At 36.9% G+C, this 16712-nt stretch overlaps 1 protein-coding gene across 1 annotated transcript in view; it reads right to left on the bottom strand.

The window, feature by feature from the left end:
- The window catches only part of LOC107181751 (AF4/FMR2 family member 2-like), a 61120-nt gene that overhangs the window by 22348 nt on the left and 22060 nt on the right, over positions 1 to 16712 (bottom strand). The window contains exons 2-3 of the mRNA XM_015558413.1: positions 15102 to 15222; positions 4797 to 5661 (exon numbers count right to left, since the gene is read on the bottom strand). Coding sequence (XP_015413899.1) covers positions 4797 to 5661; positions 15102 to 15222 — 986 coding nt within the window. The remainder of the gene's footprint in view (positions 1 to 4796; positions 5662 to 15101; positions 15223 to 16712) is intronic.

Below are 16712 nucleotides of genomic sequence, written 5' to 3'. Positions count from 1 at the left end.
CTAGTAACACACACACACACACACACACACACACACACACACACACACAAAGTGACAAAGGTGATGGACTGGAGAATACAAAACTTTCTGGATCCCAAACTTTTATGGAATAAATGCTAAGGTCAAGGTCTCTTTTGGTGCCCTGGAACTATGAAGACTTTCAGAGGCATCACCATTAATTTCCAATGGGATGGGAATTAGACAAGTTATAGCCTTAGACTGGATACTATTTTTTCCATAAGAATGGACAAAAAAACTTGATATACATCAAGTGAAAAAATGCTTAGAATGGGTTGCACACAATAGCTGGATGCCCTTCTGTTCTTTAAATCAGCTGCCACTATGGTTTCTGTGTGCCCAACTGGGCATATCCAGCACACGAATGGTACATTTTTATCATTCTCTGCAGTTCTCACCAAAGGGATGTGAGATTCCTATCTACTTCATAATAAATAAATCCAATGACACTCACAGTGTTCACTGTATGGTATATAAAACAAAACAAGCACAGGCACAAACATGTGAGCAATAACTTTTTAGCCAGTTGACAAAACTAGTCACTAAAATAAGCTAAAGTCAAATCACATAATTTTTATCAGTTCCATTAAACTTTTCTAAGAGACTCCTAGTTTTGAGGCAACTGTAGCCTCAGATAGTCTTAGGTCACACCAAGAGCTGCTTGTAAAGCAAATGAACCTTTATGGTGATGACACTCCACACATTAGCATTGTACTTATAAAAGTTATTGATTTAGGATGGAGACACTTAATACATGTCATTGATCATTTCATTTGTATGAATTATTTACTTCTCAAATAATACTAATAACAAATTGCACCAAAATGCAAAGCTATCAAAACCAGAATATTCTTAGCTTAATGACTAAATAAACAAAAAAACATCTGTAATAAAATCATGTATAAACCTGCATTTATTAACAAATTAATTTCCTAATAAAACACCATCTGCAAGCAACCCTCAGTTTCCACTAGCTATATAAAAAGGTCTTTTACTGTTTTTAGATGTAGTTCCCAGAAAGTTCTTCTAAGGCCAACTGTAGAACACATCAGTCTATTTTTGGTTGCCTGGAATGTTAATAAATTCTGTAACATTAAGTTTTTACAAAAACAAATAATGTTTGCTTGTTTTTTTTTTTTAAATAGCATGCTTCAATAGAAAAACTGACCTTTTGAAATAAAGTTAGGCTTCTAGCATCCTTAGTATCAATACAGAAATTCTAAGAAGCAAAGAAATGTTTCAATGATAGCCTATAATTAAAATTTCTCCACTATACATACAAGCATAGACACATAAACAAACATGGGTGCACACACATGCACATTTAATTTTATATGATCTCCCAGTTCACAAATATAATGACATTTGCTTTTTGTATATCTTAGAATATGTGTTTCCTAGTCATTTACTCCCTACTCCCCCAAAACATATTTCATTAGTACACATGTCAGCCTCCTGTCACTAGAGCGAGGGTATGAGTTGGGAATGCTCAAAGAAATGTGATTACTCTATGGACAAGCCTTTTTAGTAATAAAGTAATGCTACCACTCATCAAAGATGGCTGCTTTGACTAGGTACCCAGAACCCAATGCCTGTAACTCTTGGTTCCAAGGACTGGGACTGAATTCTAAAGTTAAGTGCTTTTGAAAAGTTCAACCAGATATAATAGGTTGACTTTCCAGACTTGGTTAGAGTTTTAGCCACATAAATTCCATTAGGTTCAAAGCTTTATAATGTTCTACCCTGTCTGTAGTTATACTAATGTTTTTATCTACACATTTCGGAGCTCTATATTAGACTTTCTAACCTCTCACTTTTTTCCTTCTATTTTTGGTTTTCACATTACCCTTAGAGTCTGTTTATTCTCCTGACTTTAGGTCACTAACATTCTCTCTACCACTCTTTTAAATCCTTCCTTGAAACCTATATTATAAAATAAGTACTTCACTGATCTTTATGATGACTTTATTGCACCTGGTCCATTTTGATACAAGGCTCTACCAAAGTCTGTTTGTACCTTTCCTCACCAAAGGCTGCATGCAGTGCACATAGATTGCTTATTAGATCATCATCTCCAGAGTTGATGATAGCTCAGAATCTCTTTGCAAATGTAACTCTCAATAGTGTGCCAGAGCATTGAGCAAAAACATGAAGTCATTTCTGAATCTCGGTCAGCCATACTGTAAATATATGACAGAGGATTACAACAGAGCAGATCTCACTGAAACTGTGACCTGTCACTCCACTAATCAGGTATGGACACAGGCTGACAGACCTCTTGATGGGCCAGTGCTATTTGGAGACCAGTTCAGAATGATGGCACCACCATGTAAGGAGGGAACAATAGCAGACACCATGACAAGAACAGGACAAAAATTACATTCCAGTCTCCCATTATACACCTTTTTCAAAGCAGGTTTCTTTTGGGTTTATAAGTATTACAATCCTGTAATAAGCCATCCGGTGGAAATTGGGATTCAGGTTTCCAAATGACTCTGCAGAAGTAGAGTAGAATAAGACACAGGAAGACAATGCACAATGAAAGAAATAAAATTGAGGATGGCTTTTCTAGCAATTGTTTATCTTTGTTAATGTTATTTGATGAACGTAGCTTAGTAAATGTAATCAAGTAACCATTTTTGAAATTCATTCATTCAACAAATATTTATTGAGTATCTACTATGTGCTAGGCATTTGCTAGGCACTTAAGATACAGAAAAGAATGAGACATTTCTTGCTTTCAGGGAGCTCCCAGTCTAGTGGCCAAGACAGACATAAACAAGTAACTACAATACAATGAAAAAAGTGCCTGTCAGAGTGTATACAAGATGCTAGAGGAGTCCAGAAGAAGCAGTTTGTAATTAAGCCTGGTGAAAGTGGCAACTGAGTATACCTGAAGGAGAAGCAGGTCTTCACCAGGAAGACAAGGGAGAGTAGGGAAATACATTGTATGCTGAAGGGGCAGTAGGCACAAAAACAAGGAAGTGTAATAAAGCATGATAAGATGGGAAACCACATGTAGTTCCATATGGCTGGGATTTCATCTGTGTATGAAGAAGTGGTGACATATAAGTCAGAAGGGGAATATGAAATCAGAGAATAAAGAGCTTTGCATGCAGAATTAAGAAATCTGGACTTTTTCCTGAAAGTGATGAGAAGACATTGAAGAATCCAAAATAGGGAGTGACATGACAAGATCTGCCCATTAAATCAGTCTGTATGGAGGATGGTTTGTAAGAAAGGTGAGACTAAAGGGAGGGAGACATGGTAGGAGGGGCTATCACAACATTCCAGGTGAGAGATGCTCATGGGCACTTCAAAAACAATGAGTGTGAAGAGGTGACAGATTAGGGAGATACTTAGGAGGAAGCTTGACAAGATTTGATGAGTTATAATACAAAAAGCACAACTTCCTCAGAGATGAAACAATATTAAAAACATGCATTCAGGAAATACAACCAACAGCCCCTTCCTTTGTATTCCCATAATCCTATGAAATCACAGCATCTGCTGAGTATGAATAGAGGAAGAAAAGCCAGAGGACACATATGGTCAGATTTCTCTAATTCAGACAGCACTAAATTAGAATCTGCAACAATACAGATTGCCTGTCACTCCTATTAAGAATTTCAAACTACCTTCTTCCTCCATATATTTTCAAGATTCTAGTCAACAGTAACAATCTAAAAGCAGTGGCATCTTACAGTCAAGCACTTGAGGTATAGTAGGCAGCAGCTTATATGGTGGTATCTGAAGGGCACCCAATATGTGTCGCCCACCCAGGGGCCACAAGGCATAATATGCAGTCATTACAATTCATTCCTTTAGGAGAGGCTTTGGTCCCTTGGAGCTTCTCTTTTACAAGGCAATTCCTGAGATGGGTAGAGCATTTAGTCATTCTAAACCCAGTGGAATTCTGGTTGAGTATAATGCCTTTGGATTTCATAGAAGGGCTCAAGGTAGTGATGCAAAAGGGAAGATTGAGGAATATAGAAGATAACACAGATCTTACCAATAAATAGCCCTGCAAGCACTTGAGAAGGTAAGATTCTTCATGGTCATTTTTGTTTGTTTTTGTTAATCCTCACCTGAAGATATGTTTTCCATTTATTTTTAGACAGAGTGGAAGGGAGGAGGAGAGACAGAGTGAAACATTGATGCGAGAGAGACACATTGATCGGTTGCCACCTGCACACACCCAGACGGGGGCCAGGGATCAAGCCTATAACCGAGGTATGTGCCTTTGACCAGAATGAACTCAGGACCCTTCAGTCCATGGACTGACGCTCCAACCACTGAGCAAAACCAGTAAGGGCAAGAAGCTAAGATTCTTAAAGAATGCCTTCCACTTCAGGATCCAGCAAACCACACCTGTACATTCAATACCTCAAGGAACTTTTTGTGTTTTGTTTATGATATTGGCTAGTCATGGCCTATAGCGACTCAATCTTTTCATGGGCCTCATGGCCAATTAAAATCTCCAGTGTTATTAAATTTGTACATAATATTGAAAATGTATTGTCTGAAACTACGTTATAACTCCAACCTTTCATTCACTCAGACTGACCTTGTCTTTTGTCATTCCAAATTATGGAGATATTACTGAATTTGCAGAGTGTTAATCAGTCAAGTCACAAGTGATAGAAGATCAAGACTCAGTTTCTGACCTTGAAGAGTTATACTTATGGCGTGAGAAGGTAAATAAGAGCTGCTTGTGAATACTTTATAGCAGTAAACCAAAAAAAAAAAAAAGGAACAAAACAAAATTTTAAAATTACTTACTTCACTTGTTTGGAGAATTGTGAACTTTGACAGTTTAGTCTTTGAACTGGCTGTACTTGGTTTTCCATCCAAGAGGGATCCAAATGACAGATTCCCAAAACTGTTCTCAAATTCAATAGAAGGTTTCAGTGTTGGAGATATGTCTTGTGTCTGGTCCTGGCCATCCATAGGTCTCACATATGCAGTTGGTTTTTGCTGCCCCATGCTTGTTTTGCAGTAAAGCCCTGGTGGAAAGTTTTGAACTGAAAGGCCACTGCTAGGAGCCAATAAAGACGAGGCAAGTAGGGGAGACCCAGGTACTTGCACTGTAAATTCAGATGCTTCTGGTGAGTTAGATTGAAAGATTTCTTTGAATGTATCACCTCCAATGGACTTGAGATAACTGCCTTCCTTTGCTGATGGGTTTGATCCTTCAAGTGTTCCAACTTGAGGCTGTTCAGCTGGGTAAACAAAGTAGTCTTCCAGTCTAGCTTGAGGCTGATCCTGTGTAGATGGCTGCATCTTATTTGGCTGACTGCTGGCCTGGCTAGCCGGTACAATGCTAGTGTTATGACTATCTCGTGGCCAGTCAGGTTTTGATTTCTTGTTGCTGTGTATTAGAGTTGAATTCAGTATCACAACAGAAGGTGGAGGCATTGGTCCAGAGGGGTGAGTGTTATCCTGATAAGGAGGGATCATTCGGTTCTTTTGTTCTGGCAAAAAGCTTGGTTCATTTTTGTTGATGGGAGTCTGGGGCACAGAATTCTTTGGGACTCCCACTAGATGATTCTGATTAGAATGGTTAGTTAGCAAATCCTTCATTTCATCATAGTTTCCCAGCGTGTTCTGGACTCTGTTGGCAAGTGCATCACCTTTGTTTGTCTAAAATAACAAAAAGATGGGGGTGGGAGGAGAAAGAATGAATAGGTTTGTGTTTCCTAATGTTAATGTTTCAAACAGATGTTCTAAGTAGACTAACATATACGGTTCTCTAAAATTTTCAGGCTGCTATTCATACTTTTCATGTGCTATATAAGAAAAAAAATCAGTAACGATATTGAAATAGTCTCTTGGAATGAGCTGTGTGATTAACATTTGTATACTCCCTGGCCTAACCTTAAATATTCTTACTGGGAAAAAGTTTTAAATTATGTTACTTATGAATTTTATTAGCAAAATACCTTACTTTAGATCAGTTGATCTGAACTCTTACATTTTGCATTGTGATCAACAATTTCTACTTACTGATCATTGGGATTATAAAGGATTATTTGAATTATATTGTTCTTGACATGTCATCCCTTTCCACTACATTATACAATGAAAAAGGTTTAGCCCACTAGATAAGGAAGAAGTCAGTTAAAGAATCCTATCATGGCTACCCTCAGTTTAGAAAAAGCATGGGATTTAACAATATCTAATTGAGCCGACTTATAACTAAAGTAAATCTAATTCCTTTCCATCAAAGAACTATAAATTACTGGTGTCTGCCTACATGTTCTGGGGGAATGGTATTTACATATTAATGATTCATACTCATTTACTTTGAAATGGTGCAACTGTTTATCAACAGTAACTCAAGCTCTCCTGTGTCTTAGGTGATTTAGAAAAAAAAATATTCAAGAATTTAAACTGTTACTTGAGTAAATCAAGACACAGTCAGATTTTCAAAGTGATGTTGGCAACTGAATCATTCTATGGACAACCAACATACCAGCTATACCATCCCCTGTAGGTTATACTGATCTTATTTAAGTGGTGTGATTGCTTTTAAAATATTTAAGTTCCTGAGTATTTTTTTTAATATAGAAAGCATAGTCTTCATAACTAAAAATAGTAGAGAGCTGTATACTGGGAAATGACTGATGAAAACTCAGCTTTTCAATTTTGAAAGTGACTTTTTATTATTCTTTTTACCTAGTAAAGATGTTATCAAAATAAGCTGTTGAATTCAGAAGGGCAAAGTACTTCTTTGTGCTTAGACTTTACTATTCTGGCCCAAGATGTTGCAATGAAACAAGACTACTGGCATCCATGGAGGCATGTGGCAGCAGGGCCATTAGATGGATGGAGAAGACACTCACCCTATGTAATGTTTACGTCCCAGGATCCATAGGCTTGCTCTTCATGCACAGAAGGGTATGGCAACCTCCCACTGGTACAACCTCCACTTAAGCTAGATGTTTAACATTTAAGATTTCTCACACACCCTTAACATGGCCCAGTTTTCTGTTGCACACAGAGAGTGTGCCTATCTAACTTTGTTATCTCAGTCTAAACCTAGGCTGTATGGTTGTGTGCTATTCTCTGTATGTGAAGATGGAAGAGTGTGAAAATGAATGGAGGGTGAAGTGCCAAAAATGAATGAAATCATCCAGGGAAAGAAAATGTAGAAAGATAAGATCAATCTAAGGAGTGAACCCTGGAAAACATCAACTTTTAAGAGATTGGGAAAAGAAGAGGAGCTAGAAAAAGATACCAAGAAGAAACAACCAGAAAGGGATTCAAACTGGAAACCTTGGCTTTGTTGTTAGCATGATCGCCATATATTGTATATAGTATTCAACTCATACCCTATGTTAAATCACAGAAGACACTTTCAAAGAAATAAGGGCAGTTTGGAAAATACGGTTTCAAAGATAAATACAAAATATTCTAAATATAGGCTAAGATAGATCTGTGGGGGATGGAGAATTTTTGAAAACAGATATATATCACTTTAGGTTTCTTATCCTCAAAAACATCTTATATTGCATTACATGCAACCTTGGTGCTGAAATAGTGCTTAAACAATTAGTATTTCATATAATTGTCAGCTGAAAAATTTCTCCATTTTCAGAAGTATATTTGAAAGGCATATTTAATAGATAAAGACAAGTAAAAATCACTTTTATTCCCTAAAGGGCCTAAGTTTGTCAATTTTAATGGAAGAAATTACTTTTCAGCTAAGGCAAGGATAAACTCTTTGTATACATCTGTCTCCCCTTCAATAGAGTTGCACAATAAGCCATTTGGGCAGCAGCCAAAATGAGTTTCTCTATTCAATCCTTAAATCCAGAACAAAAATATTTCATTGAGCTGAGGGCCCCATAAGAATCTGATGCAAAGCATTGTTCTGGCCCCTCAAACTGTTTATCTCATGACTGCCTAATGAACACTAATACCTGACTATCTTCGAGGATATTACCCAACAAGGGGAAACAGCTATTTCATTTTCATTTTAAATATCTTCATTTTATACTGTCTCATTCACTGAGTTAGGATATGCTTCTTTACATTAGGCAAATAAAATTATATAACCTATGAGCTTTTTCTTTTTGCCTTAGCTACCAGGAAGCTCAAAGCTTAATTTATTGAATTTTCATAGAAATTTTACTTTACTTTCATTGAAATTTTATTGAACTTTCATTGAAACAGAGTTCTACAGAATCAGAACCTTGCCCCATGATGTCACAAAACCACCAAAATCTCTCAAATCCCTAAGAAGTAATTCATTCTATTCTAGCCCAGCTGCATCAGGAGTCCAGAACATCAAAACCCATTTGCTCACAAGCAAGTTAATCACATTCCTGTTCCTGTTCAGCAGTAAATAAAAGGAACAGGTTTATCTTTATCTCAATGGAGAGAACCTTAGTTAGGTTTTAATATCTCTTCATTTATGTCTATTACTATAGTGATCTGAGTTTCTGATGCATGCTTAGATTTAATTTTGCATCTCTAGGTTTTGAAATATGCTTGAAATTAGGAGAAGTCCTAAACTGGCCAATGTCTAAAACTGTATCTACATGAATAAAGTTAGAGGAAAATTGAAACTTCTCTAAATACATATAGAAAACCAACCTCCTACTATATAGACTATACTATAGTTATAATTTTTTTCCTGCACAAAAGTATAAGCTTTTAAAATTCAACTACCTTTTATTTAATTTTATACCTTCAAGACTTAGCAACGTGTATGGTGCATATTTGGCACTCAATAAGTTGTTGATGAATTGAACAGAATAAAATTATAATGTATACCTTGCCTATGCTAAAATAAATAATTTTGAGTAAAAGGTACATAAACAGAAAAAGTAAAAGTAAAAGTAAAAGCTAAGCTGGTTACTGTGATTGAACATTAAGTTGAAAACCAAGCTACTTGGTAGCTAAAGCAATAAGGAAAACTCATAGCTTATAAAATTCTCTTTATCTGATGAAAGGAAGGATACCCTAATTCATTAAATGAAATAAATGACTACCAGATGCCAAAATATGAAAATAAATTCTCATTGGTTTGATTGGAAGAACTTTGAACAATAAAATAGTTTTTCAGTACTAATTTTACAGAAAATGTAAAGATGTCTTCACATGGCTTTTCCTTATGATGACTTAAAAGCAAGAGCATTGAATTAAATTCTAACTCAGGGAAGAAATGTCTGCAAGTGGAGTTACAGGGTTAGGCTAATAGCTCCAAGTATTACGCTTTCCTGTGCACTACTGATATAGGAATGGAGCAAATCCAAACGAATAGAGGGTGTAAGCTCCCTTAGACTAGCTTCCTCACAGAGGAATTGTCTCAGTGGGACTTGTGACTGGAACTGCATAGCAGACAGTTCAAGACAGTTCACTGGTGATGCTTTCTGTGTTGCTGATTGAAGGAAGATCCATGTGTTTTGCATAACAGACATGTTGTGATTACAGACATGGTAATTCTTAACATGCATAGTGGTAAATTGAAAATACTCATGAGACAGATTTAGGCAAAGAGTATACACAGACACATAGTCTCAGAAGCCCATCATTCAATAATCTCCAATAATTATCAGTAAAGTCTAAGTGGCCAGATTCAACTCTCTGCCTTCTCACCATCATAAATTTCTTAGGATGACTATACGATAGAAAACTCAATGGGGCCTGCAATATATTTATGTACACCTACACAATGTACTCTCATTATACACCACAGAAACATCTAATTCACACTAAAGGTTTTTTTCACCCTCCAGAGTCTTAGCAATCCTATTAAGGAACAAAATATTCCAGGAAGTCTTGATTGAAAATTATAAAAATGGAAAAAATGAAATCCAGCCATTTCAATCAATTGTAGGCTTCTTTCAATTTTTGCCAATTTTTTTATTTCCTGTTCTAGATAATCGGTTGATTTCTTAAAGGTAACCTTTACAGCCATTATTTTCTGAGTAATCAGAATTTCTCCATCATCAAGAAAATGCCTTTTCTAAGTATTTTCAGGCATAAATTACATGCCTGATTTGTGGCTCATGACTAGCAGCTCTCCTTCATTTAAGCTTTTTGTCTCTCATTACTTCAAGAAATGCAAAGTTGTCTCAGTTTGCTTCTAAGGCTATCTTCAAATCAGTAACATGATTACATTGCAGGACTAATGTGCTAGAAGGTAATTACACTATAGTATTTATTTTTAATATAAGTAATTATATAACTTAAGTTTTGAGGTTCATGTTTTCTTTTACTTCATTGTAGCTAATGTATGTGATTTAGTGATTTATTTTATATAATTCTAATATTTCACAGTTAATCTATCCAAACTGTAAGTTACTATTTCTTTCTTTAATTATAATAATGATAATACTTTGAATTTGTACAGCACTTTACAGATTTCAAGGCAAGGTTTCCTGGGTATTTGACTTGATCCTTACAATAACCATGTGATTCAGCATAGCAGATCTGGTTTCAATCTAGCTTGTAACTGCCACTTAACTTCTCCGTGCCTCAGTGTCCTCATTCCTCATTCTTGTTGAGCTGTGAAAAGCTATAAATGTCAGTTGTAGTAGTTGTTGTTGTTGTTGCTGTTATCAGGTATTATTTTTATTATCAGGTATTATTATTCACTTCAGAGAGGAGGAAACTATAGGTTAGAGAAATGAAATTTCTTCCCCAAAGTCACACAGGAGGTAAGCTTATCAGGTCTTCTGTCTTCCTGTCAGAGGATATCAACAGCTTCCTGCTACAGATACAGAATCACATAGAACTGGGCCTAGATTTACCAGTTATATGGATATTAAGCTGCAGAGAAGCAACCTCACCTCTCTGAGTCTCAAATTCCTCCTGGGAAACATGAGAAAAATGCCTATGCTAGTTATTGTGAGGACTAAACAAGCACATATATAAAGCTGCAGCACGGTGTCTGGCATAGACTAGGCACTTGGTGCATGCTAGTTCCTCATCCCTCCTAATATTCCCACACTAGACATGTCACATTTTTCAATCACTTTTAAAGATAGCCCTTTCTATAGCATAGCACAAACTAACTCAAATTTGAAATGTGTAAGCAACAAAAGCAACCATGCAGAGAGGTTACCCACCAACCAAATGTTGGAGTAGTCAACATACTTTCCATTCTGGGAGTGGTAGAGGTAAAATAAGGAAAGGAAGGAAATCAGCCAGAAACATTAGAAATCACCATTTCTTCCTTCTGGCCATTCATTGACTAGTGTATTACCATTGATAATGTTGGACAAGTGATCAAACTATAATTTAGAACTTAGGATGGCAAAAAGTTTCCTGAAAGTCCTGATCCACCACCAGGAATTTTGATTTTTTAATTTGATAAGCATTCCAACCACAAACCCAAGGAAGAGTTGTGGCATGCCTTCATCCCTACCAATGGCATGTCAAGCTATTTCAAGGGTTTCCACATAAGTCCAGATATGGGGAGATTTTGGAGGTACACATCAAGCACAATAGTATCACAATATGGGGAGAAGGAGAGGTCTACTGTCCAGTGATCACCCAGAGAACCCTGAACATAGACATAGCACAAAATAGCAGCTGATCATCAAAGTAATAGTGAAAGAAAGGGAGTTACTAGGTTATCAATTGTTAACATATTTCTTTCTTTCACAGTCTTTTCCCAAGAAAAAAAGGCTCTTCCTCATCAAGAAGGATAAAGGCAAAAAGCTACTAGTCACATAATAAGCCTGGCCCTGTGCTAGACTAATGTTCCCATTAGTAGGTAAATACCATCTCTTGTTAACAAGGAGTGTTATGCAGATGTGCATTTATATTTTTGAGTAGGCAGTTAAAAAATCTTTTGTCAACATTGTCGGACGCTTTCAAAAGCCATCTGTCTTGATATGTCTAGCACACATCTGGTAGAGACACATCTAGCACCTAGAACTGGTGCTAGACATATCAAGACATATCGCTTTTGAAAGCATCTGACAATGTTGACAAAAGATTTTTTAACTGCCTACTCAAAAATATAAATGCACATCTGCATAACACTCCTTGTTAACAAGAGATGGTATTTACCTTAAAGGTATATGACCACTAATTGAGCAGGATTGAAAATATAATGTGGGGGAATCAAGGATACTATATCTCATAATAGTGTTAAGTATGGAGTAAATATTGAATGTTAATGATGCATCCTCTGAATAAAGCTCATTTTTCTAATCCATCCAAATATAATATATAAAACTCATCTGGCTATTCCTTTTTCTTAATATTGGCATCTATCATCCTTTGACCTCACTTCCACTCTCTGGAAAAAATGGAAATCACAACTTCTTGCCCTGCCCCCAATCTTTCCTTCACTCTCTTGCTTTGTTCTCTTTGTAATATTCCATTGCCATCTTCCTTCTCATGGCTCATCACTTTTCACATGTTCTTGATTTTGTATTTTATCATTACCTCTGCCTAATATTCCATCCCCATTTACTTTCCCATGGCTCATCACTCTTCACATGTTCTTGATTTTGTATGTTCTCATTACCTCTGGGATCTTGCTCTACTTACCCCATTTCTCCCTCCTATACTTTCTTCACCCTTTCCTTATCCATTGTCATTGGTTCCTTCCCATCAATCTCTAAAAATGTTCAAGTTTATTTCACTTTTAAAAAGCTTCCTTCCATATTTCTCCCCCTTGCAATTTAATTTGCTTCCTTTCTTCCCCCCTCAATAAAAAAACTTTCTGCAAGATCAAATCTACATTAACTTCCTCTCTTTCTTTATGTTACTACATCCCATTTCCTCTCAAAACGCTTACAGTTTGGCTTCCCACAATGACCACCAACATTAACAAATAAAAAACTCTTCCTAAGGTCACTAATTATCACTTAACTGCCAAATCCAACAGCCACTTTCCAGTCCCGACCTTTCCTGACCTCTCTGATACCTGTAACTAGAAAATCCCTCCTCCATAAGCCCTTTATTACTTTGGTTCTATTAAATGATTCTCTCCAAGTTCTCTTCCTATCTTTCTTATTATTCACTCCTTTTTAACTTATTTTCCTTGCCTCCTATAGGGTGTCCCAAAAATGTATACACATACTTTGAATAATTATAAAGGCAGTGTTTATTAAAACAAATTTCATTTTGAAAATTAAGCTATCACCTGTTAAAATATGTATATATTCTTGGGGACACCCTGTATTTTACCCCTTAAATGTTTCTAATTCCCAAGATTCTCTATTTGTCCTTTTTACACAGTAATCTTACTCAGTGATAATGTTAATTCTCACAGCTTCTATTGCCACCCACATGATGTCCCCTAAATCTCTCTTAACAACTCCCTTTAGCTCCATATCCATGTATCCAATGTCTACTGGATAACTCTCCCTTAATATTCAAGTGACATCTCAAACACAAATTACTCGAATCAGATTTATGTTTTTCTCTACATGCACCAACCCTGCTGTCCTTCTGAACAACCTGTTAATAGCACCATCTTCTGAAGTCAAACAGATGGGAAAAAAATCATTCATCTATCACACTCCCCACATCCAAACAGATACCCAGTCCATCATTTGAACTTCCTTGCTCTACCTTAAATGCTGCCTGCCATGAACTTTCCTTAGCCAACTAAAATAGCTTCCTTATCTGCCTCTAGTTTACCTTCCCATCAACCCATTCTCCAAATTTTCAACATTGTCTTTTAAAATTCTTTGTCCCAGACATGACCTGATTTTAAAACTTGCAATAACTTCTCTTTATGTCCAAACTCCTTCGTATGAGGTACAATGTCTTCACTAATCCTTCTCCTATCTACCTCTCTAGCACTTACCATGAAGTCATGCCCTCGTTCATTCATGATTATCTCTGCCACTGGATAAGAAATTCCTTGAAGGCAGGGATAATGTCTTATTTCCCTTTGTACACTAGTCTAAAACATGACTAGCAAATAATGGTCCTTGAAAAAATGCTTGTTAAAGTAATCATATCTCTAAATATATACTTTGAAGGTAGTACAAATTTAAATCAATTGAGATAGAAAAATGCTTTTTAAAAGAATTATGCTAACAAATTATAAACTAGTAGTTTAGGTGACTTAAGTTTCTTTGTCAGAATTAACCAAACTTGAAAGACACATGAAGGTCTCAACTAGGAGTTACTTACTTATTTTGAATAAGGCATCAAGAATCTGGTGTTACTAGTCATCAATCCAAATAGCGTACATTTTGCTCCAAAGTAGTATTTGTGCTTATGCAGTCCTTATTAAGAACTTTCCTTTTCCAGAATGTCCCCTAAATGGTGCTCTTTTAAAATCACAACTCTTGAAAATACTCTATATTTTTGTTTTAACTCTTACATTATCTCTGTTTTATTACAGAAAATTATACTGCTGCTAAATTTCAATAAAAACAAACCAGCTATCATCAATTTAAAAGGGTTCTTTCCCCAACCTCCACCCCAAATAGAAAGTTCAGAGGCAGTCATTGTGAAGTCAGTACTTAGACATAGCAGTATGATCATTATTGGAGTTACTTACTAGCCAGAATACCACTAGAAAATCACTCAAGCTACACTAACCCCTCTGGTTGAGGCACTCTCTCCAAAATCATGATTATTAACCACCAGGAAAAATAATTGACTTTTACCTTTCTCCCAGAACAGTGATTTTCAAAGACCACTCAAACCAGTGAACAGCTACTAACAACCTAAAATGGAAAAAGAAAGCAGTGGCCTTGCAATGGATGACATTTATCGGGAGAAGAAATAGGCATATCCACTGACAGTCTTCAGGGACTGCCTTTCTGATAATCAAAGTGGGAGAAAGTGTCAAGGGGGCCTTCCTTGCTGTATGAGGTGTTGGGCAGTAAAGATCTCTTTGGAGACAGGCAGTCTCACAAGTCTCTTTCAAAGTTACTATGCTTACCAAAGAAGATGGAATCTGTCTCAGAAGACTTCCTTATAAATTTGCAATTGCCCCAAATACAGTATATGTATATACTTCATTTGTAAAATATATTCTCCTGGAAATCATTTGGGTACTTTAAAAATAGATTAAATGTTGATTAAATGTGTTAAAAAACATGACAAGCAATCATTTTCCATAAAGATAAATTACATACATATTCAGCTACCTTGTAGGGCTCCCCAAAAAGATCAAAGCCTGAAGAAAAGAGATCATCTTCTTGCTGGACTTCTTGATTCCTCCGTTCCCATTCCCTTTTTTTAAGTGCACTACGGTCTTGTTCATAGTGACTAATAGAAAAAGACAAAAGGAGAAATCGGTTAATTAGTCATCTAACTCTCCCTTGTTATCACTAAGAAAAAAAAAAAAAAAACAAGTCAAGACTACCAAACTGATAATACATAGAGAGCAGAGAATATTTTTTTTTTACTCACATTACCTTTAAGATCCTGACCAGTTATTCAGAATACAGAAGAAAACAGAAACTCACTTATTAGAAATTATATTTATGACCACATAAGCATGGTAGAATCCTTGTCCCTTACCCTTGCTTGATTACAACAGGCAATTATAAACTTCTCAAAAATCAGTACTCTGTGTAGAAATGTACTAAAGGTTACATTGTGTTGTGAACTGCCTAGGGCTCAGAATTCACAGATGTCACAAAACCCTAAGTGAAATAAATTAACAAATACATTATTGCAGATAAACTGGAATTCTATCCTGAACCCATAGCCACAGTTATCCTGTTGTAAAGAAATCACAGGAGAACCTAAACACATTTTTGGAAGTCCATAACAAACCAAATCAATCAATCTCAGTCCTTGTTGTTGTTGTCTAACCATAGTTTGCATTTTGAATGACTGAAAGCCTTTTGGGGAAACTTTTCACAAAGAAAGGGGTCTGGCGTGCACAACAAACTTCTAACAATGAAAAGAATGTATCAAAAGCCTTGAACAACTAACATACAAATGTTTTATAAATACATGTAATTCTGTGAAGTTCATCACATTTCAAGCTTTCCCATTGGAGGGTCAGTAGAAAAGCTTCCAGACAATATCTAAGATATATTCTGGGCCCTTTGATTTTATAGACTGCAATGCTTCCTTATTAAAAACAAAACAAAACACTATTTTCTTCATCATGCAAAGCTGTGAATAACTAATCTAATAAAATAGAAACATACAAATTGACCGTACCTTCACTAGGCCCCAAACCACGCCCACCAGCCAATCAGAGTGACTATATGCAAATTAACCCAACTAAGATGGCAGCCGGCAGCCATGGAGCTGGAGCAAGCAGGAAGCTTATTGCGCCAGCAATGGAGGAAGCCAAGCTTCCCGCCTGCCCTGGCCTGCTGAGGCCTCCACTCAAGGCAACAAAGTTTCAATTATAGAAGATAAATTAATCCCAGATACCTACTTCCAGCCAGCCTCCACTGGGAGTTTGGGTGGCTCGGGGGTGTGGCGAGCCTGAAAACGGCCCTGGCTGGCCAGGGTGGCCAGGCACCCCAGCGGGGACCTTCACCCTGAAGGGGCTGTCGCCAGCCTGGAAACAGCCATCAGCACCTCACCCAGGCTGGCCACACCGTCATGGGGTGAGGGTCCTCGCTGGGAGGCTTGGCAAGCCTGCAAACAGCCCTCAGCCCCTCACCCAGACTGGCCAGGCACCACAGCAGGACCCCCACCATGATCCGGGACACCCTTCAGGGAAAACCAGCCGACCCTCACCCGTGCACCAGGCCTCTATCCTATATAATAAAAGGATAATAGGCAAACTG

Source organism: Myotis davidii, unplaced genomic scaffold (genome assembly GCF_000327345.1).
Source record: "Myotis davidii unplaced genomic scaffold, ASM32734v1 scaffold350, whole genome shotgun sequence".
Classification (NCBI taxonomy): Eukaryota; Metazoa; Chordata; class Mammalia; order Chiroptera; family Vespertilionidae; genus Myotis; species Myotis davidii.
Note: the sequence above shows the minus strand (reverse complement) of the source record. Positions and strands in the feature narration are given on the sequence as shown.